This window comes from Grus americana, chromosome 15 (assembly GCF_028858705.1).
Source record: "Grus americana isolate bGruAme1 chromosome 15, bGruAme1.mat, whole genome shotgun sequence".
In the NCBI taxonomy this organism is placed as follows: domain Eukaryota; kingdom Metazoa; phylum Chordata; class Aves; order Gruiformes; family Gruidae; genus Grus; species Grus americana.
Genome location: NC_072866.1, coordinates 3,969,954 through 3,994,593, shown reverse-complemented (window position 1 = coordinate 3,994,593; position 24,640 = coordinate 3,969,954). Strand labels below are relative to the sequence as shown.

Genomic DNA, 24,640 nt, shown 5'->3' with positions numbered 1-24,640 from the left:
GCTATTGCTGAGCAGCATTTGCACAGCATCAAGGTTTTCTTTTCCTCCCACCCCCCCTCTTTTTCCTCTCTTTGCCTCCCCTGCCAGTGGACTGGGGGTACACAAGGAGTTGAAGGGGACACAGCTGGGACAGCTGGCTTGAACTGACCAAAGGGATATTCCAGACCAGATGATTTTCTCAGCACTAGAAGTGCATAGAAAAGAGGAAGAAGGGGGGAACGTTCATGGTTATAGCATTTGTCTTCCCGTTATGGGTGACGAAGCCCTGCCTTCCTGGAAACAGGGAAACGCCTGCCTGCCAATGGGAAATAGTGAATTAATTCCTTATTTTGCTTTGCTTCACTTATTAAACTGTGTTATCTCAGCCCATAAGGGTTTTTTTTCTTCGCTTTTACCTTTTTGATTCTCTCTCACATCGCACTAGGGGCAGTGAGCAACTTGCCAGCCAGGGTCACCCCCACCACATACAGGTAAATGGGTTTCTTGACTTTGTCAGTATAAAGGAGATACATCCAAGACTGAAATACAGTACATGGTAGTTGAATATGACCTGTGTGCTGGTCTCGGAGACCTGCCTCATCTAAAGCACTTGGCCAACTGCTTCTCCAGAGAGAAGCTAAAACACGCCAGCATACCGTCTGTCACAGAGTGGTGCTTTCCTCCCTCGACATACACAGACAAGAACTCTGTTCTTTGACCCATCTGCCCAAATTTACCCTGTATGATTGCAGTAGGTCACAGACAAATCTCTTTCATTAATGCATTAACAGATGTAAATGTATTTCAGTACTGTAAAAGATATAGGCTTAACTCCTTGGTGAGAAATCCCAAGTTGCTAAATCCCAGCGATCAGTGCTAGAACACTCCCATAGTTGCTAGTGAGCTTATAGAAAGGTCCACAGTCAGAAGCAGTTCTGAGATGTACAGTTCAATTTCTGAAGGAAGAGTAAATGTTGCCAAATAAAATGCATTCTGTCAAACTCATATGCTGCTTTATCTTTCTAAATCTCCTAAACTACGTAGAATACGGATAAATGTTTCATTTGACATCAACAGATTTGTTCTTATTTCCCAGCATTCTCCTTCCTCACCAAAGATACATTTTCAAATTGCCATCCCATATTCAAAATTTAAAGAGCCATTAGTTAGATGGTTTCTAACATGTCTTGCAGGATCTGTAAAAATTCACACATAGCATGTCATTTATTGGTTGTGCACGAGCTACACAGGAATAAAACGTTACAACACAGACTTGTCAACTTAGTAACTAACCTCAAATGTAATAGCAAAAAAAAAAGAGGGGAAATTCAATCTTCCCCACATCTAATCGAATTATTACAATCCAAAACTCCTGTTCATTTCCATGAACAGTAGCAGTAAAGATACTCCCCCAGTGAAACAATAATATGCTATCCCACCTGTGCCCAGTGCTGCATCCAGACATAGCTCAGCAGGATCTCGGATCCAACACACAATGCACAAGGCATTAGATCAACTATGAACGCATCGTGTGCAGGGACAGAGTGATTCCCGATCGAATATAGGCCTGACTTACCAAGCTTTTCTTGCAAAATTCTGCACGCCCGCCCGGCTGCAGGCTCACGGTTTTGCCACCCTCTAAGACAATCCTACCTGAACTGGCTGTGCTCAGGCAGCAACTGCGCTGAAGATGTGTAACACACAGACTTTAACATACGGTAGCAGTAACGCAGCAACACAGAAATGAACCCTCCAGGAACCCTGGCCTGCTAACACACCCCAAAGCCCAGAATATCAATGCTACAGCTAACATTTGCTATACTGAACTACCCAAGCGCTTGCAATGACTGTACCTTCACTGCGCACAATTAGCATTATCAGAAAAAGTTACAGAAGTCTGTAAGCTCTTCAAAGAAAAAGAAAAAAGGATCAAGTGTATATCTTTATTAAAGAATGCTAACACCCTTGACATGACCCAGATCATCATGAGGACTGTTAAATTTCAATTAGCTTTGAGCTATGCTGATAGGACTTTACTAATAATTGCATGATTTTCTTGAGGAAAATTTTCAATTTTTTATAAGACAGGAGAGAGCATGAAATTGTAAGTTCTTTTTCACTTGTTAAATGTAAAAAAATCATTAACAATAAAAGGTATTGGATTAGAGGGAGAGCAGGAGGAAAGATGGCCCAGTAACGGAGGCAATGATTTGGGATTTGAAAAATATGAATTCAAATCCTAGCTCTGCTCTGCTCCCTCTCCTGGCACATCAGTCAGGCTGTTCAATTTTCTGGTTTCTCCTTCTGTAATAAAGAGATAATGACACATAGTAATCTCACAGGAATTTTGGGACTTGATATCTCTTAAATGCCACAACGCTATGGAAATGAACTTGATCAAAAACATCTTAATGCTGTAATCTGGAGAATATCCAGAGTGTATACAACTGCCAACGGAAGTATTCTAAGCTGAGTGTTTACATGCATGTGAAAATTTTCATAATGCCTGAAAAAGAAAGTGTCTGCAATAGAACGTTTACGAAGCAAATATCTCAGTTGTGTCAGAAAACAGGCTGCTACGTACAGCAAATTCAGATCCTAAGGTTAATCCATATTCAACCCCTATAGCTTTTACTTGGTAGACGTGAAACACCACTTACAAAGACGGAGGATTTAGAAAGTTCACAGAGGAATCCATCAGAAAGAAATACTGACCGCATTCTTAAAAGAGAGGAAGAAGAGAAGAAATTATTAGATATTTCTTTACACGTACATTTGTATACAACCAAGCGTGAATTACAAAGCTAATTCTCCTTACGGAGTTACTGTTCACAATAATCTTGGGTAGTATTTCCAAAAAACCACTTGTGCTAGGAGTCTGTCTCTTGTTTTCAAAAAGTGTGTCCTATGCAATTTCAGTAAGCGTTATGCTCTTTAATCTGCTTTGAGAGAGTAACTTCTAAATTCTTTACATGCTTAAATACATACATACATATATAATTATCTGCAGTAGTGATTAAGCACACTGTACAAACATAAACCCCTGCCCTTTTACAATTTAGGTAATCATAAATTATAGCAGCGGCTTAACAGTGATTCATGTAAACCTGCTACCACATAGTTGCTCTTTTTGTCTAAGATCGTTAGAGATTTTACTGATATAAACTTCAAATTAGTGACACCCAACAAAAGAAAACAACATTTTCTTCCCCTATAGGAAATGAAATAAGGTAAACATTGGAACACGGAGACATAAAAAAAAAAGCCCTAAACCACACAAAGGTAGTATACTTAGTTCCCTATGCAGGAAAGAGTTAAAGATCGGTCATATCTAACTGAACATGTATCTAACTAATGGAAAAGTAACCACCACAGATCAACCACCTAAAACTGAATTATCTTGCACCAGCACTAGGAAAAAATTCAACCACAGGTCGGGGTTAGCTCCCTTAGTTAAGCTTTTTCTGAAGAAAAAACATCCATGAGAATATTCTCCTGCTTATCATTAGGAGCGTGTAAATGCCTCACTGCTTCTGGTCCTTAATGAATTCCTACAATAACTGTTGAAGATATTTGAAGATATCGCAAAACAACACTGAATAATATGACAATGGAGCAGATACTAACAACTAAACAGTTCCCCATCCAAGCTCAGATGAAGTAATGGAGCAGAACGTACTGCTTCATTTACGTTATCTAACTACCATTCTTCAACCCTTTTTTATTGTAATTCACAGATATCAGTAATTCAAAGTGCTGCAATTTTAAAAATATTCAACTCTCTAGACTATTACTATCATTCAGACTACATTAGAATACAGCAAGATGAATAAATAAGAATGCAATCATTAAAATCTTTTTTCCTTATCCATTTATTAGAAAAAGGTTATAATATTGGTTTCTTTCCAAGAGAATTATGATATTTTATAATAGCTCTCTTTCACAATTATTTTGTTCATGCCTCTCAGGTAGAAATTCTTAGATCATATACTAAACTCCTCAGATTCCTCTGTGGAATGCTATGTTGTTTTGCAAAATAGATTTACCGTATTGACAATTTTAAAAGATGTGTTTAAGGAGGGGGGGAAAAGGACCCATAATCTCCAATAATAAAATATTTTCTATGCAATAATAGCTATTTTTCTGTTACTTATTTCAACATGCTAATAATTCAAAAGAAAACACAGCTCTCAAATTAGGGAAAAGGGGTTTAAATGCCTTTCTTTCAATGGCTTTATAGGCCTTTACAGCACAGCAACTAGTTCCATGTCACTGACAGAGAGCAGAAGTGAAGATAAGGCTGTTTGGAGAACAACGGCGTAGTTGCATACACGCATTTACATCCACCAGGGCTTAAAACGGGGATAGCTGTGGCAGATCTTCCAAAGGATGCAACTATCAAATTAACATGGAGCAGCATCACACTCTCACCCTTTCTCTATTACCTTAAAAATATCTAGCCAAGGAAACCTGTTAGTAATAAAAGAATGGCATCACTTAACAACAGTATGTTTAGCAATCTATGTAGCAACTATATACAATCTAAGGATTAAGAAAAACCAATAAAATGGGCAAGAATACAGACCTTTTCTCTCAAAAAGCAACTGTGTGAACTTTCTGCAAAACATAGAAAGGACAACAGGTCTCTTCTACTTTTTTCTGAACTATTTTCGGAGAACTTAGGTGGAATGCCAAAGAGAAATGGCTGCTTTGCCAACGAATTATAGCTTTAGGCAAGGGAGCTGCATAGGGGAGAGCTAAGCACAATAATTCATCTTTCCAAATAAGCTAGGCACAGAGAAACGCAATATAACCACTGCTAACTGTCCAGCCTTCTGAACTGGGCTATCAGTCAGTGATCTGCCATTTTACTTGTGCAGATCATTGTCATTACACACAAGATCAACCCCATTTCTTGTCTTTCAATTTTAACGGGCATATGACAGCCAGAGCACAGAATCATGGACCGTGCTGCTGCCTACCACTGCTCTCTGCAGTATTCCCACCCTCATGGGCTCCAGTTCATGATAATGGAACGGGAAAAACGCTCCACTTAAGGGAATGAATTAGGACTCTGCTGACTTAGGTTTTACGTCCGTTTCTGCTACGAACTTCTTGCCAGTCACTCCTTGTCCTTGATTTTCCATTGTGTGCTTGGAACAATTCTATCTCCTTTGCCTGTCGTGTTTATTTTTAGTTGTTGTTTTCTGGAACTTTTATTGCTTTGTTTACTGGTTTGCTCAACGCACGGCAGCTTTGGTTGAGTACTGTAGACATTATTGCACAATTAATAGAAGGTCAAATGCCAAATAAATCCATAGGCTATCTACCCGGTAGAATCAACCAATGACATTACAAAAACAAATTTTAAAATGCATGATTTCTCTGTAATTAAACTGTTAAAACTATACTTACCGCAACATATTTGGCTGTCAAAATGAAATAGAAAAATACTGTAAAGCAACCACAGCTATAAATTATACTTAAATTCAACTGAAGCATACTGAACACAAGGTTTACTGTGATTATTACATGGGGTTTTTGACATTTGTGACAGAAATTACAATTCGTTTCATCACATACGATTCCATAATCTTAACACGTCTGTGTTGGATTGGTATTGCTGTTTTTAAATGCTTCTTCTAAATAAGGGAATGGGACAAACCATTTTATAATCAGTAATGTACTACATGTGTACACCATGTCACGGGTGAATAGGGCACAACGCCCAGCCATATGGTGTACTTAAGAGCCAACTCATCTACATAGTCTGTTACCAGGCAACATGCTGGACTTCAGTCTCAGCTTGGTAAAAAAAATGACCTCTTAGCCCTACAAGTTGATTGATATTCATTGTGCTGGTTAGGTTATGATCACAAGGGAAAATAATAAAACCAATTATGCACATTGAGATTTGGCAGCATTAAACCTTCCCCAAATTCCAAATGAGTATTTTCTTCTTTTTTCTTGTCATATATCCCAAATCTCTGCTTTAGCTTGTTGAAGAAAGATTAATATCTTTTCCTTCAACTACATTTATAGATACTGAAGCACTATATTCACAGTCAAATTAATGTTAGCTTCCTAAAAACATGCCAGTAATTATCTTGGGGACCACTGTCTCCCATGGGTTAGAAACCCCAACCTCATTCTTGCAATTTCTAACAGAATTTTTCTAACAAAAGCTGTCAATCGCATCAAATTCTGCTAAGAGCTGTAAGGTTATTCGGTGATAGAAAATACTGTCCATGACAGAGGAAAAGCTAAAAGCAACAAGCATGCTGAGCACTACAGAATTGATTTAAATCTGTCCTCAAGATGAACAGGCTTTTTTTTTTTTTTTATCCTGTAAGCCAGGCAGTCTTTTTGAAATAATGAAATCTCTTTTCAAAGACATTAAGAGGAAGATTGTGTTCAGTGTAGAGGAATAAATATAAAACTCTTACTTTTAACAAAGACTGTAGGTCTAATTTTTTCAATGACACCAAACTTGGTGTACTGGGGCAGAACTCAACTGCTGATATTAATGCATTTGAACAAAAAAGTTAATCTATTATTTTGTCAATACACATGTGCAGCTTCTTTCTACGCGTAGAACAAAGAAAAGTGTATTTATAAATGTATATAAAACATAAATATATTCAGTCAGCCCAATACAGAACAAGCCTTGCTTATTCCCCAATACAAAATGTTAGAGCATTGTAGTTTATTTTAAGCAGAGGATTATTAAAAACTGTTTGAGAAGTATCAAATACACATCTACCAAGAATCATACACTTAGTTTTTTCTGATACTTCTGTATTTATTATTACAACTATAGAAAGTTATATCCTGATTAAAAAGCTCTTAATCAATATTGTTTCTAAGTATGTGTTAAAATGAAAAACTTTACAAGAAAAAATAAATTCCAAGTATGAAAGAGCAACAAATAGTCTGGATGTGAAAGCCTCTTCTCAGGAAGGAAAAAAGCTAAAAATTAATCAGCACAAATACGTTTTGACACGTCCTATAAATTTTGGAGCTTAATTCATGATCTTCCCTATTCTGACATTACGAGTGCATTTAAAAAGGAAAGCATGATGAATTGTCCATAGCTGTTCTACGGCAGAAGAGTGTCTGTGACTAATCTATATACAAAGTAATTTATTTCTGACAGAATCAGCCAAAAGTAAAATAAACATAATAGTAACATCACCCTAACATGTAAAAGGGAAATACAAGAGAAAAGCACAAACATACGACCAGCAACAGGGAAGATGTTCTCTAAGCATGTCACTAGGAAGCTGTTGGTCACTGAAGACTAAAAGGTATCAGATCTTGTACTCAGGGACTATTAGTCCTGCAGTCCAGCATCAGCATGGCAAGGCGTGACGCCCAAAGTATTTCTTTATTCATTATGACAGCACAACAGAGATGTCAATCAAATTCCAAGGAAAAAAACTAAACAAACAACAATAAAAAGTAGTGCACTTACAGAAAGAAGGCTCCGATCATGAAAACAATAGGCACCACTTGCATGGGGCTTCTGTGTAGTTTCCTAAGAAAAGAAAAATACATTATTACTGCAAGCGAGAGATTCAAAGGAGACTATATTTGTGCCCTGCACCCATGGAAGACTTAAGGTAGGCTTTAAAATTCAAAGTGTTGTTACAAAAAATAAAATTGATAATGCATTACCTGGGCTTTCACAAGAAGGGCTGCACACATTATTGGGTCATAATTGCATTTTTATTGTAGTACGAAGCCAAGCAGCAAAATCTGCTTATTGATTCACAGATACCAACAAAGATTTTATTATTTATTTATTAATCATTCAATGGACAGTAAAAATTTCCAGGCAGTCTGCAATTTATTTGAAATCTAAATCCTATGTTTGCATTCGGAACTAACTTACTAAACCAGACATGTGATTACTATGCCATAGTTCAAAATTTTCCCCAGTATAGGTTTCTGTTTCAATAGGAACACACAACTGTGATCTGCTTCTTGTGTATTTTTCAATTGAATATTTCAAGCAATTTTGCAAAAGAAAATGATCATAAAATACATAAACAAAAGGGGCTACCCAAAGTATATTATACATGCAGATAGCTGGGAATTAGAATAGGGTAACATTCTATTCCATGCCACTTTTTCTTATTGATGAGCAGCTGGTGACATCTAATATTTTACTGAATTATTCACTGAATTTTAGAAGTTACAGGAAGCTCAGCCATGTTTTTCAGAACAGATTCTCCCTAAATGCATTTTTCATTTCCATGTGCAAATGGTAGTATATACTCTCTGATACAAATACTCTTGAAAATAAAACCACCGTACATATGCTGAGTCTTCGAAGAAAATACATACCTAGGTCTATGTATTACCAAAACATTCCATAGATAAATTTAATATACTTTTTATCCACTTCAACAAAATTCCAAACAGTAAATATATTGAATATTTTTTCACAAAATATGTTATTCCTCATAGGTGATTTCATTTTAAACAACAACAACAAAAAAATGGGTAAATCAAAACTCAGTAGCGGTTATCTCTAACGCAGCTGAGGAGAAAGACACACGTTCTATAAGCGTGTTAGGTAACGCTGCAACTATTGCACATACTGAAAAAACCCTCAACAACTTCAGAATCTGAAAAAGGGACAATCAGCAACACAAAACATACTTGTGGTCTCCTTTGAGCAGGGACATCACAAGGAGAGTATCTATCAAAGACAGACCCAACTTCACAACTGAAGCTCCTAGCAGTAACTGCAACTGTCTCACTGCCAACCCCCCCATGAATCAATTTCTGAGCTGAAGACACAAGTTTCTTTTTGTTTATGAAATAAAATGAGCCATAAACATATACAAATACTATAGAAAAGGTAGCTCACATAAGAAGGCTGCATATGCACCTAAACTATACGTTAGAACTACTGCATCTTGTCCTTTCTGGGTAGCGTTTCTTTGTGTGGCATCAAAGATATCTCCGAGTACAACACAAGGTAAATTAACGGCATCAAGAGTTCCTTAAAAATCTCCAAGGCGAAGTATTTCTTAAGTAATTAGCCTACATTTTCAAAACTGATGTCTGATTTAGGGCTATCTTGTAATGCCACAGTGAAACTTGTTCATGGTCAACCAAATTGAATTGAATAATTGAAAATTAAGTCTCCCATGTTTTCTCCATCAGATACTTGTGTTTCACAATTTGAAATCACTGTGATTTTTCAAATGCAAACTTGCACTTTTCAGAATTTATACTGATTAAAATGCTCCCTCGTTGAGGTTATAGTACATTAATTTTCCTTTTCTCAAAGACTTGCATTTGACTACTCAATCCTAGCAGACTTTCTCCTTAGCATAATGCTACCTATCATTAATTTTAGAAACATACTCCCAGCTGCTACTGCTAGTATTCCTTTATTTATCCTGCAGTTGTACACTGTAGTGACTTAGGAAGCTCAGAATACACACAGAAATAAGATGTACAGAACTTTAAGCCTGTGTGCAACTCCAGGAAAAATTAAGAATATACTTTTGTATGTAATTTACAAAGTACTACTGTATTATGCATGAGAAACTGTAAAAATAGTTACCTCTAAAACAATTAACTTGGCATTAATATTTAACCAAAGAGTAATTATTCATTTTGTCTACTTTTACAGTGCCGTATAACCCCTCTCTAATCTCCTCCACATAGAAATATTAAAGTTTTATGCTCTACTGCCTGCAGACATTCTTTAAAATATTCAGCAATCTGAATACAAGCAAAGAGAGGATCTCCTCAAAACAAACGGTCTAAAAGCCCCTGCCAAAACCAGAGCGGACCCACGCCGCAGGCACCTTCTCACCCTCTTGTTGCACAACGGGAAGAGCGGCACGTTTACAAACTTTACAAAGGTTCGTTGAGATTGCTCCACAACCAGTCCCTATCCTCCTCCTCCTGCGCCAGCGCAGCCCTCCTACGTAACGCAGGGCGGGCAAGGCAGGCTGCTTGCGCGGTGCCCCCCAGCCCCTCGCAAAGCGGGCGGATGGTGACCGAGGCCCGTCAGGTATTACAAAGCACATCGCTGTATTTCCAGGTCTCTCCTAGAGCACTCTGCAGAAACTGCAGCCGTTACAAAGCATCCTTTATTTGTTATCTAGCTCCTCAGGCCGTATCTAAACGACAAGCAAGATTTTTCAGTCTTATTCACATGATTCTATGTAGCAGTTTTCAGTAGAAGGAAATACAGCTGAAAAATGCTAATAGTTTTGTGGAAAACAAACTACATTCTGATAAAATTCTATTTACAAGGCTCCGGATAAGCTAGCTGACTATGACGGACTTTGACGTTATACCTTATTATTCTTTGTACTGCCATGCAACGCCATTAAGACTGTCCACACAGCTAAAAGCAGCCTCGTGGAGAAACACAAGATAGGCATTTTTAACGCTAAATTTTGTTTTCCACTACTGTCATATATCTTAGAAAAATAAAAAGTAGGCTTTTGTTTAGCGCTCCTATCACACAGAAATAAATACGCAATTAGCAACATTTTGCTTGCAATCTGATATTACAGCATTTAGATGTGACAGGCACATAGAAGAACGGCAACAGCCTCCTTGGGATCAAGAGGAGAGCTCCCATTCCGCACGGCTCCGGTCTTTTCCAAGAAACGGAAACGTGAGAAGGGGCGACTAGAAGCCCCGCTAAGTATGTATATAAAAGTCTGGCAAAGAAGAGGTTTTAAGATTCACTGAAACATGGAAAAGCTGCATTTTCAGGTGCACAGACGAGCACTGAGGATCCCCCGGTCTCTCGTCCCTCAGGGCAGCCTGCCCAGGCAGCCCAAAGGAGCAGAGCTCATTCTGCAGGGTCACCGAGACAGACAGCCCCAGGCCACGCAGCCTTCAGAAACAGTTACCATACCTGGCCGTTCCAAGAGTATCCCAGACATTGTATTATTTTTCCATCGAAGTAGCTCCCTTAAGCATTATATTAAATAAGAAAAGAAAAACCCCACCCCAAAGCAGTAATAAAAACTACTACTAATACATATACACAATTACTAAGCCTGACTTAACACCTATGCTTCACACCTTTATCAAAAGCCTACCTATAAATTGATCTAATCTGGTATTTTTTTATTTTAATTCTGTTCTAAAAAAGCAATTAAACAATGATATCTGTTGCTGCAAGTTAAAAGTCATTCCCTTTAGATAAGAGCCAAATACAACAAGCAGTGAGTCTTGCCATCATTAGACTTCTAACCATATTACTTCTATTTTGAGGCTTTTTTTGTTTGGTCTCCGTTTAATTTCCTGTCAGCCTTACAAGAGATTTCTAATGTTTGGGCTGTAGGATATGCTCTGATTAAAAATAATCTTCCCAATTACTGCCTGGCATGAGTCTACTGCCACATGCACTCTGCCACTGGCTTCTGAATTTCTGTCAGCAGTAATTGTGTCTGTAGCTTCTAACTGTAAATGAAAACCCAGGGGGCATATTTGGGTTCCAGTTTCCTTTGCGTAGCCATATCTTTTAATTTGCACTGTCTGTCAAAAGGAGATGTTTGTAGGCACTAAAAGGAAATCCTTAGAACATCAGGTTAAAAAAAGGGGAAAGAAGAAAAAAAAAGAAATGCAACTGGAATACAATAAATTATATTTGATATTTATTCTGGCATACTCAATGTAGATAGAGAATCTCACTGCACCGATTAGCCTTAGAAGAGGTAGATTGAAACCATTTACTGAGCATTTCTAGCAGCACTTTGTTTACCATTAAATTCAATCATAAGTCTTGAGCATCACCTTATTACCGCTATTTTTTGCGATGTGATCATTCTAATGAATATTTGACATAATAGGGTTTCTTATCACAAGGGGGCGGGGGGGGGGGGGGGGGGGGAAGTATTTCTCAGGCTCTGGCCCCTGGCCTAAACTATACTGTGGGGTTACTCATCTCCAGCCCTGGACGTACCTCGGACACGAGTTGTAGGCAACCTGTGTCCTGGGCTGACCCCCTAGACCTACGGTGCATCTGCTCTCCAGTTTGTCCTTCAGTCCTCTTTCCTGCACCCACATTTTCACCTTGTCTCTGTCCTCGCTCTGTCCCAATGAACTGCTGCTCCTGACTGGATGCCCCAGATGGGTCATGGGTCTGGTTCAGCACCCTGCTTGGGGCTGTCAGTGGACAGACCCCATTTCCAGCACCAGCCTCTGCCCTCCACAGGGGAGGGCATGGCCTGCATGGACTCAGGTCCTGGCTCCCTTCTCTTCAGAAGCAGCCATCTGACACCAGGCCCTAGGACGTCTATGTGTGAAATCACGGTGCTTAAACCTGGCAATCAATGCAATCACATCACCAGCCTCATGACAGATTTGTGTTCAGATTCTCATTGATTGGCTTTTCCTCTTAGAAGCGCTGCTGCTAGGAGTCCTGTGACGGAAAGGTGGCCCGGCGTCGCCAGGGAACGTTGTCTGTGTGACAAGAGCAGGATGGAAGCAAGGTGCCCTGGGTCAATTTTCTAAAGGATGAGAATCTTAGGAAGAATGAAGCACTAAGCACAGACTGTACTCTGTGAAGTAGATACAGAAGAAACTCAAGGAGTAGAAAAACATTTGATATAACGTCAAGAGTGAAGTTTTGTGTAGAAGGGAAAAGTATAACCAATTACACCAAAAGTATAGTCAAGAATGCATATATAGTACATACAGTATTCACTGCAAAGAATAATATTCTGGAAATATTCACTGTAAAATGAAGAGTAAAGTCCTGTGAAAATAATTTTCTATGAGGTTTCAATGTTCGATCTCTCAAAATTAAGTAAATTTTTCTCTCCAAAGTAAGAAGGCATCCAGCACAATTGGAATCCAAGGAGTACAGACAGCGTATTTTTGCACGCAGGAATCATGGAAGTTTTCTTCATGATAGGAAGACAAATATTGAGATTTGGTGAATGTGAGTAGGAATTTGTCCAAATGGCATTTGAAACTGAATCACTGTTCTTGGCATAAGAACTTATTTGAAATATTAAGGCCAAATGTTAGTGCTCTGCATTATGTTTGTTGGTTGATACTCTATTCTGTATGCTTATATCTGTAAATGAGGGGAGACAGTTGAAAGGTGGGAACAGAACTGACTTCAGCTCTGTCCTGGACCCTTGGAAACCATTCTGTAGTATGAGTTTCCTATTTTTAGGGCTGTGCCCCTTAGCAAGTATTCCGTGCAACATGATGACAAGAGACCGGTAACAGACAAGAATTTCAACATATTAACTGAAACATATGCAGTTTCTCATCGTAATGACCACCACATTCATAATTGCCTTTTATTACAGAGGTAAAAATGCATCTGTTAAATTATTGATGATTTAACAAATATTGCACAAGTTGCACAAAAAGTTCTTTGTGCCTCCCCTGAGCCCTACAGTACAGCAGCATCGTACAGGCTATGGACAGAACTAGACTGTGATACCCTCGATCTTTGTATTTCCATACCTCATTTGAGATAAAAGCATCATCAGCAAGATATATCCCCCTAGCCTGAGATAATGATTGAAATTGCCAGAACTTTTTAATAAATACCTACTGTATTAAATATACGGTAGCCACTGAGTTCAAAATGGTTATTCCTGTGACTGAGGCTATGCAGATATTTAAGTATTTTCTGAATCATAGCATAAAAACTGTAGTATTAAGTATAATGGTAAACTCGTTATGAAAGCAAAAGAAATATTGGGAAAAGACAAATGGAATCACAGTAAGGTAGGAAATCTGGATATAGACATGGTTGATATAGCAAATGGCATCAAAACCTCAGTTCCGACTTCTTCACTAAGCGTTTCATTTCAGATCCATTTTTCAAAAATACATAGCATTCTATTGCCATTATCAAGATTAATGTCCCAACAATACATGAGGACATCAACTGCACTGTGGGAGAAAAAGTAAGAGAGGGAAAAAAAGCACACTGTGAGGTACTTCACTGATTATATTCCTAACAATATTTTAGTTTTCTGTTTCATAATTCAATACTTGCTCAATAAAGAAATAAAAAATTAAATTGTTTTCTACAACATACTAAATAGCCCTTTAGGAACAACCTCGGCCTCTCAGAAAATTGCAAAAAAAAGCCCAAGTTAATAATCAAAATATCTTACTGCCTAAATGGTGGTGACGCTAAGAATATGATTGGCATTTTCTACAGACTGCACAGAACTCATGCTGAGCGATGACTACCTGTCCTCCATAGGCAACCCCCCTCTGCATGGGAGCAAAGGTCATTATTCCCTTTCACACAAATTACTAATGAAATTCTCAAAAAAGAAATACAATCTTCGAGGGTTTAACCTGAAAATTTTGTGGTGTTTTCATCTAATTCCCCTCCTTTCCAAGCCTACACATGACAGAGATTCATTCCTGCCTTAGTGGTTTTTAGTGATGTTTTTACTTCTTTATTTCAAATTAGGTTTAAAGAGTTCTGAAAAAACCCTAGTCAAGTTATATTTTTACAGTGCTGTACATCAAAAATGCCTTACACCAATTATTGTAATTGCATGCACACTCAGTCAATGACTAAAGTCTTCAGTGCTTTCAAACTTTCGAGAGAAGTCATCAAACAGTGCTGCGGGTTAACCCCAGTCGGCAACTAAACATCACCCAGCTGCGGCTCACTGCCCCAGTAAGGTGGGGAAGAGCATCAGAAAAGTCAAAGCGAGAAAACTCATGGGTTGAGATAAGAACACTTTAATATTTAATACTAATTATTATTATTAATTGTAATGAAAAGGAAAACAATAAAAAGAGAGAGTAATAAAACCCAAGCAAGACAAGTGATGCAAATGAAAAACAAGTGCTCACCACCAACCAACGCCCAGCCTGTCCCTGAACAGCAGCCCTCTGGCCAGCTTTCCCCCAGGTTCATATGCTGAGCATGACGTCATAAGGTCTGGAACATCCCTTTAGTCACTGGGGTCAGCTGTCCCAGCTGTGTCCCCGCCAACCCCTTGTGCACCCCCAGCCCACTCGCTGGTGGGGTGAGGTGAGAAGCAGAGAAGACCCTGACTCTGTGTAAGCACTGCTCAGCAGCAACAAAAACATCCCTGAGTTATCAACACTGTTTTGGTCACAAATCCAAACCATAGCCCCATACTAGCTACTGTGAAGAAAATTAACTCTACCCAGCCAAAGCCAGCCCAGAGTGTCAGCACTTTGCCAGACCATCAAGCCTCTCCTTAGAGTAGGACTACTGTAATTACAAACATCACTAACTCCTATCAAATATTTGTTTGTAATAATGACCATGGGTTTTATCATAATCTAATATAATTGATCTCTATTTCTTTCTTGGAACACCTCTTACTCTCATTTCATGCCACTACAATGTTAAAATGTGTATCTTCACCTGCAATAACACTGATCAAACTGGCCAAAGTACAAAGACTGATCAATATATTTAAATATTATATTATTGCACATATCAGAGTTTCAGAACTCACAGCTCAGAAAGGGGAAAAAAAATCTGTAAAACTAGCAGTGACACTCAAAGATCCTTTAGATCTTTTCAAGGTTTTCTGGTTTTTGTTTGGTTTTTTTTTTTTTTTTAAACCAGCCATAGTCTGGACAAACAAGGGAGAGAGATGGGTGCAGTAAAATCAGAATGGTGAGAATCATGGTTATGTGAGTACCAAAAGCACTCTTGATAACATAAGGCTGCTACATGAAAAATATAGCCACATGTTTATCCATCCTGATGCATAAAACACACAGAAGTAAAAACTACCTCTGTATGAAAGAAAAACAAAAAAATAAACTTTGGAAATTATTCAAGATTAATGAAAGAAGTTACATATACTGAAAAAGTACTACAAATTGGTTTGTTTCTTTGAAAATATTTTCAAAAGCAGTTACAAATTCCAATCAAACAAAAAAAACCCCAAATCCAATCCAACCCTCTATACATTGACTGGTTTATTAGTGTTACGTTCCTGAACAGCTTTTAAAGGTCCCTTAAAAAAGGGATCTTTCAAAACTCTGGCTGCAAAGACAGCTTGCTACAAATGCACGAGCCTCCTGCTCTGGGAGGATCAGCTCCCCAGTCACAGCAGGAAAGCGGCGAAGTCCCAGGCACCAAGTTTCTCTATTCTATAGCCATCATACCTGCCACTTAACAAATAACAGCTTTAGAACTTTTCTTCATTTTTTTTTCTTTCCTCCTTACTCTTCTGCAATAGAGACTATTCTACCAAAGCTCTTGGGCAGGTAGAACAATTCCACGAGCATCAGTGCGATTACTCATATGCTTAATCATGGTAATACACTCCTATGCCCGCTACACTAAAAAGATCATTTATCACGAATTCAAGTGAACGAGGCATTCAAAGAAGATGCAGAAATAACCAAGTAATTTGAAAAAGGCTTAACTGCTATCAACTGCAACTGTAGACAAGTCCTCTTCGCAATTCCAACGGTGAGCTTTTAGCACTGAATACCCTGAGACCGACAAAGACTAAAAAGTAGGAACATTATACTTTCAGAACAGGGTTTTTCCATTTTGCATTTTTAAACTAATGGTTCTCTCATCTATCACAGGTCAGGAAATGAATCATGCCTGTATAAGCAATACAGTTTTGAAAGAAATTTCAGATGTAAAGAATGGTAAATTTGCCCATTTTTTCTTCTTTTTTAATGAAAATTTTGACATTGCTTCAGAGTTTTAGAAGTTAATAAATACCATCTGAAATTAATGACCAGAACAAGGGAAAGCAAAGTTGCCAAAAGGGAAAGAAAAAAAAGGCAGTTTATCCAATAGCTTTGTGATTTAGAACATGATTATTCTTAGAGAAACAGCTCAATTCTAGGCTGCATCTATTACCATGGAAAATGTAACACATAACAGTAGTTATGAGTCCTAATGAGAAAATTATAGCGAGAGGGTGCACCACAGTCCACTGACTGAAGCATGTTTCCTGTGAACAAAACCTAATTTGGGTAGATATTCCACATTTTCTGATCCAAAGAAATTTTTATCACCAGGGAAAACACAAGCATCCTCTGACACGCTGGACATAGAGGTTAGCTGACTGTTACCAACCTTCAGGAAAATTGGCTTCTGTAAGGTTATCAGGTCTTGAAAGGGTCCAACCTTCCCACCTGATGTCACACAAACCATGCTGGATCCCAGACACAGGTCATGGGACCCACCACAGGCCTATTTCTATAGAGAAGGCAAAAGTTCTCTCTTTGCCCGTGAGGTATCTTTACCTATTTTATCAAAAGTATTCTTATTGTTTATGAAGAAATAAGATTTCAGCATGAAAAAGAAGCAAACAGTAAAATAATATAAATGTTCCTTGTTTGTAGATTTACTCCTGCTAGGTATGATGACTATGACTCATTTTAAAAAAAGAAGTTATTGCTTATTTTACATCAAATAAAAGAACTTTGGGCTGGGTTTCTTTTCAAAAGAATTATTTGTTGTTGTTTCCAGCTGAGGATAGTTATCATTACCAAATGCAAAGTCATAATATAGAGGAATTCCATGCACGTCCCACGCTGTAGTTCAAATGCCCACCTCTGATCAGAGGAAAGTAGGAAACATAGCTGTGTCAAGGAAAAGCAGATTTTCCCCAAGAGCAACACACCCTACAAAACATTTCTGCCTATGCTAATCAAATTTTGATTTTCCTAGGAGGAAAAAGGACCAAAAGGCACAAGTATAAATGATGCAATACATAGCCCAGGCACAGAGAATATATCTCTGCAGAACCATTTGTCCCAGATTTGCAATTTGTAAACAAAAAAGGGTTTTTTTTAACTACAGTTCTTTCTAGTTGTGCTATATCCAAGTAGAAAAAGAACCGGATTTGTAAGCATCACACGTTTCCCTCCACATTTCTGAATGACCAGTTCCACACATCTTTTTCTTCATCTGTAACCTTTTCCAGTGTACTACAAAAATCACAAACTGCAGGTAATGGTACCTTCTCCATCACTCAGCATCAGGAGCTTCACGCCAGTAAGCTGACACATGTGAAATAAGACCACTTATCAATGAAGAGAGAGGTCAAAGGCTTCTAAGGTTGGAACAGGAACCTGCTGGCTGCTGCAAATCTCTCACCAGCGCATTTGAGCCTGACACTTAATATTCAAACTGAATTGCAAGCTATGTACTCAAGGATAAAGCTCAGTAATAATAAAGATTCACGGTCTGACAGGCTCAGCATACAAATCCTCAGTGCAGGGCTCACTTTGAATGGTTTTTAATCTAAAAAGAAATCAGGATTTTTTAATTTTTTTTTTAATAAACAACAATACTTCCCATTTAATGAGGGAAACAATGGAATGAGAAAATATGTTTTTCGTATATTTAGGTATTGGTAAAGAAGTACACATATTTTACTACAATATAGTTACATTGTGTATGCAGTCTTTGCCTTGCTAGTCAGACATACGAATACATCAAATATGGTATATATTTTGTTTTTGCAGGGCCAAATCCTTTGAGCTAGAAATCCACTACTTTAAATCATTTAAGAATTTGCCCAAATTTCAGATAATTTATGGCATGTATTTAGCATGTCAGCTGTGAAAGCTAAAATCACTGGAAAGGATCTAAAACCTTGTCACGTTACTCAAACGTTGTATCTAACCAGTGGCCTAACTAGTCCCGTATTAGGTCACCAACAAGTGGCGATTGCTAATATCCCTTCATAAACTCCAGACTACTTTATTTTTCTGCCCACCCAAGCTTCTAGGTGGTATTTAGACTTTCTTTTACTTTTTTCATCTCTCAGTCTTACTTCTCTTTTTTCCAACATTGCTTTGTTCACAGTAAAATATTCATTGTTTATTTTACACAGTGACACTGTAAAGTCACGGCCCGTTTATTTTTTTCCCTTTCAATGTTTATTTTACATTACAACAACCTGGCAACTTGTCTTTTTTTTCTGTGTGAATGTTTATGTATGTAGGAGGTGGTTTAAAATTAAAGAAATAATTAAATGCCTAATAGTTTTTACACTGAAAATATTGCTACTAAACATTAGCTGCATTTAGAGACTATGGCTTATTTTGTGTTTAGCTTTGAACATCTACATTTCTATTACTAAATCTACCCCTTTCTTTTAAAATCACATTGCATCCAGCTTACCTACATCTCACTAAATCACCTTGTTAGTCATACTTTGATTCATTCCATTTTGTTGCTTTTCATATTTAAATTACTTCTTTTCCTACTCCCCATATTACCTTTGAAAATGACAACTCTCACTTTGTGCAACGATTCTTTATACTGCAACCTCACATAACTCCCATTAGTAACACTTTACCATTTCCCTGTGTATCGCAAGTTTTCCTGCAGAACTGCCTTCCGAAACAATTCCACATTTACACATTTAATCCCATCCCTTTGCTTCATTTACATTCCCTATGCACCAAGACAGCCAGCACTACAAGTCAAATTATATTCGTAGCACCGTAACGTGAGGGATAGACGCTGGAGCTCCAACGCTGCGATAAGCAATCTGCAACCCGCGTGCTGCCAAACCTGCCCTGAACTGCCCAGCGATCCAGCTGGGAAGTCCGACTCCATCCCACGCGGCTCAGGATCAGAGGTGGTGATGGACACAAGAGACAAATGATCGCGGCACAGTACTATTTGATTTATACCACATGGAATTACAATGAAAATGTCACTTTTCACCATGGGGAGGGAATATGGAAGCAGCCTGAATCTCAAAATCAATGACACAAATATGATTATTACAGCATAAACTACCGTCCATTCTCATCCTCCCCCTGGCCAAAGCTACATTTCTCAGGGCTCTCCCTCAAAATCAGCACTCACATCTCAAAATAAATACATAAATGAAGCAGTAGCTTCTCTACTTCTCTTCTTCACAGACTTCTTGATTGAGCCTTTGAAAAAGATCACCTCCATTGCCAAGGAGTTAGTGTGGATATAAAAGTGCTGTAGCATGAGCTCAAATTGAGGACAAAGCTGTTAAACCAATTCTAAAAATGCATGCTTCTCAAAACTGCCCTCCACGCTGCTTCAAAACAAGAGTATCTGAACAATCCTTACTGCCAAAATTATGGCTGTTTTAATCCACTCTCCAGTATTATTCACTTCTACAAGACGGAATCTTCTCAAAACTTAATTTATGCTCCTGAAAATCTGCTCTGCTGTTCTTTGGCTTCTGGACCTAAGAGCAACTAACCCAGCGGTGCTGGGAACGTGCCCTTGCTCCAGCTACTGCCCCTCTCCTGCGGGAATGGGGAGGAAGAAGAGGAGCCCACCCCGACAGCCATGCAAGGGAACGCTCAGGAGCTGCTGTTTACTGTGTAACTGTCGCAACTTCCAGCTGAGTTACCAAGTGCCCTACAGTATTTGCCAACTAAAACGGTTAAATCATCATCTCTAATTTACCCAACTCGTCAAAAATTATGCTACCAGGAACTGATTCAAAATAGCTGTCACATTTGCTAAAAGCAGCAAATCACAGCCTGAGTCACCTAATCTTCTGTGGAATACCAAATTCTGCCCGGACGCAGTGTAATATGTCTTCACCTTTTATAAGGGTTAAGAGAAATTGTCAGAACTATGAGATAACTGCTTGCTTAAAGGGAATTTTACCAAGTCAAATTAAACATGGCTCAGTAGCCAATCACCTTGAAAGCATCAGATACTGGTTGCTGTTGGATAATGATTTGTCTAAAGGAATCATGACAACATTTATATTCATCCTTTTTTGTTGTTTTATCTTACCTTGTAAAACATTTTGGAAATTCTTTTGGATTCTTTTTTTTATTATTATTATTTTAAAAGAGGATAAAGATCTAGCCTACTAAACCAAAACATAAATATTTTCTTTTTTCAAAACTATAGTACAATAGTTTGTAGCTTGAAAAATGTGTGCAGGAAGGAATGATTCAAATCTCCTATCCACTAAGAAATCTTTAAAAAACCAAAATAAATCAAAACTTTTAGAGAATTGATAAAATGTCTTTGTGCTTTGTCCTGTTTGAATATCAAAGCTCTTCTGGGTATCACTTAGATCTACCCATCATAATTCAGATACTTGTGAATAATTCAAGATGTTATGCTTTAACTTCTATCAGCAATTCCCTTGAAAAGAAGCACTAAGTAAGCACTTATTATAAGCTATAGCATGAGTTCATGTAATTAATATTTTGATGTACTTTACCTGCCTTACTGTTTGCTCTTGTGATATTAAGCTGGTATTACATAAATAACAAACTCAGACAACTTGTTGTCCTACTTTTCAAAAAGATGCTTCAATTTATATAATTACATTATTTGATTTATTGTTGCATCCTTACTCAAGTTACACATTCTGTTACTGTGCTATCAATGTAATTGGCTGTTTCGTTGTAGGAAACATTTTTTTTTAATCAAGCTAGCATTTTTATTGCAAAAGGAATGCACTGCTTGTACTTCCCTGGAATCAAAATATCCTTTTAATAGTATGACAGCAATGTACTTCATCTTTGCACATTTTACTTGGCACACTGAAGCAAAACAGAGATGATGTGCTATTATTCAAGCATGAGAAAAACAGTAGCGCTCCACTAACAAGTGTCAGAGGTGAATAAAGGCATACGAAATGATACGAAAACAACAACTAAAATATGCCTTCATTTTTCAAACAGGAGTTCAGAAGGCCCGTGCCCAAGTGATTATAAGTTATATATTAAGATTATGAGATTTTGAAATGAAAACAAGAAATACTGATCTTGGATTTTCTTATTTGCTACTAATGAAGAGTTAAACAAAAACTACTGCTTAACAAAGTGAATACACATCTTTGGTTAGAAACATAAAGAATCGACACATTAGCCTGTATTCTTCAAATAAACTTCATTTCTGCTGGTTACAGGATAGTGTACTGATGCCATCTAAATGAGTTTTGCATGTCTATTCCCCAGATTCATAAAAGATAACCCTTCAGGTAAACAGGGCTGGAGACATGAGAAGAAAAAAGAAATCAAATTTCTGAAAACTGAGAGAAAATGAACTTGTTTATAATGCCTTCCCTCAATAATTCTCATTCATGAAGGGTATTAATTTTGACTATTAATTAGAGCAGCATCTGTTTCTCACACACTGGCAGGCTACCAGTGAACATTAGCAGCATTAGCTGTTGGTACAGGTGTGCAATGATTGAAAACTGATTTCTGAACTACTTCCCTACCATACTAATACAGGAGCAACAATTTACACAGAATTAGCTGTCTCAAATACAACTTCGCTAAGGACATATTGAGTATTTTCACTACATAGAAGTGAAATATTCCAGACATATTTTCAGAACTTAACTTCATGGTGCAGAACAGATTAGCAATGCTCTAAGATCATAAATGCCATACATGATGCAAAACCTCAAAACCAAGAAACCCAACACAAGTTTTAAAAAGTACTATTACATTTTTTCATTAGCCAACAGGCTTTAGGAAAGCATGCATTTACATCATTAACTAAGAGAAAACTGCTAATGTTATATTTAAAAACTGTTGTTTTCTTCCAAAGTTTGGAACACACAGTAATGAATTGTACTGTATCACTGTCCTTGGGTGGCTTTTTCCATAAAGTAAAACTGATAAGACTGTTTAGAAATTAAGACTACTGTTCAATACCAATATCAAAACAGTTTCCCCAGTAAAAATGAAAACACATAAAAAATAATTTTGCTATACAAACTGCCCAAGTAATTTAGAACTATTCAGAAAAAAACCCACATTATTCAACACTGACAGATAAAACAGTAACTTCCACTACAGTCAATGTATATTATGTATTTGTAAGTAAGAGCAGTAACTTTGAATTATATTTTCTATATCTGCATTTTATGTTAGAATTTCTCCTTTGTATAAGAAAGGTGAAAGAAAAATTACCAGGGGTTGTTTTGCACTTATCAAAAGACATCTACATGGACTTCTGCTGAGCGCTCCGGGAGTAACTCCTGTGGTCACAGTGTGTTCAGAGATACTGGAGAGAAGAGTGGAAGCAACTAAGCTGGAATCTGGAAAGTTTCAATCCAGGGCACTGGTGGCAGCTTATTTGAAGCGCTCTATTTTTCAAACAACGTAGGAATTTTAAAAATCTAGCTAGGTAGGAGACATTTCTAAGTCTCATTTACAATTGCTTGGAGATATGGCATTAAAAGAGACAGCATTTAGTTAGACAGAGCAAATATGCCTTATTTAATACACCTGGAAAGAAAGGCGTGGCAGAAGCGCACTGCAAACAACCTGAAGCTACAGAGACAGAATTTTTAACAAGAATGTGAACACTGATGGGAGCTGAAAGATAGCAAGTTCGGATCTCTGCTCCAGAAGTAAATAACACTGATTTCACTGAGCTTAAACGTATCTCTACTTCACACCTCTGGGAAACAAAATAATCATCTAAGCCCAAGTTCACTATCTGATCTTTAAAAAAAATAGACTTTTTTTTTCCCCCTCCACTAATACTGAATGACAAGCACCATGACTCAGGCCTTCAAGAAATACTTCATCATTATCCTCACTGAGACAGACTTCTTTTGCAAATAACAGCTAAAGCTTGCAGAAAAATACACGTGGCTGTTTTCAGACTCTACAGCATACTTCCAATAAAACAAAAATTCGCCACTTGTGTAATAAATCACCATTAAATGAGACATGGTTGATAGAGTTAGGTCATCTGACATTACACAGATAAAGAAACCGAAAATAAAACACTTCAACTTGATAAAAAGTTCTAATTCTCTGCAAACAAAGCCCAAGACAAAAAAATTAAGGAAATGCCTGCAATATTCTGTTTAATATATTCTAAGACACATTTAAACTAGTAAATCCAGTTTAATAGTTCTAAAATATTGGAAATAGCTACAAAAATCAAAAGGCTACAGCAAAAATCTTTAAAAATCTTCATTGCTAAAATGAACGTAGGATGGCAACAACAAAACCAGCTTGATAGCATCTACAGAAAAACAATAAACTATGCTCCTGCATACTCTGTGGTTGGTTTTCATTTATTTATTTATGAAGATATAACTTGACAGTGAACTGTATAATATGTCTTGGGATTTGATTTCTCAATATTTTTTGTCTTCTCTAGGTTGTCCTATTATTTCATGGCAAAGTACTTTGCCATGTTCGCGTGCATATTAAATTAGCAGTTAATATAATTATACATGCACTGCAAGGGAGAAATACTTCTAATATCACATTTCTTGGGGATGTTCTGCAATGGCTGGTAACTTTGACTGATAGCTTGAACACAGAAGCAAAATGCTCACCGAACTAGAGCATTTATGAATTCTTGCATGATTCTGAATGCTTTTTGTGACTTCCAATACATTCATGAAACTGCTACTTATACAAATTTTACATTTAATTATACAGCATTGTTTCAAAGTCTTGGGGTTCCTCACTATGTGTATCAGTTCTTCTCTAGTGTCAGACAAAAATGTTCTCTTTATGGCTATAATGAGAATAAAGCAGACATTTCCTTACCAACGTGCCAAATACTAGATTGATAACAATATAATCTCCACATAATTCTCTCATGTCCGAAAGCTGTTCAGGTACCTCAATATACCAAGTTTTAACTGTTTTAGAATACCTATAAACACTCTAAGAATCTAATGAAGCTAATAATCTAATACTATGAGTGCGACAA

At 37.5% G+C, this 24,640-nt stretch overlaps 1 protein-coding gene across 20 annotated transcripts in view; it reads right to left on the bottom strand.

The window, feature by feature from the left end:
• The window catches only part of RBFOX1 (RNA binding fox-1 homolog 1), a 907,584-nt gene that overhangs the window by 748,413 nt on the left and 134,531 nt on the right, over nucleotides 1–24,640 (bottom strand). For all 20 annotated transcript variants that reach the window (XM_054843158.1, XM_054843113.1, XM_054843119.1 and 17 more), the window contains exon 2: nucleotides 7,454–7,516. Coding sequence is in view for 4 of the 20 variants with exons in the window: in XM_054843113.1 (XP_054699088.1) it covers nucleotides 7,454–7,516 (63 nt within the window). In the remaining 16 variants the exon portion in view is untranslated. The remainder of the gene's footprint in view (nucleotides 1–7,453; nucleotides 7,517–24,640) is intronic.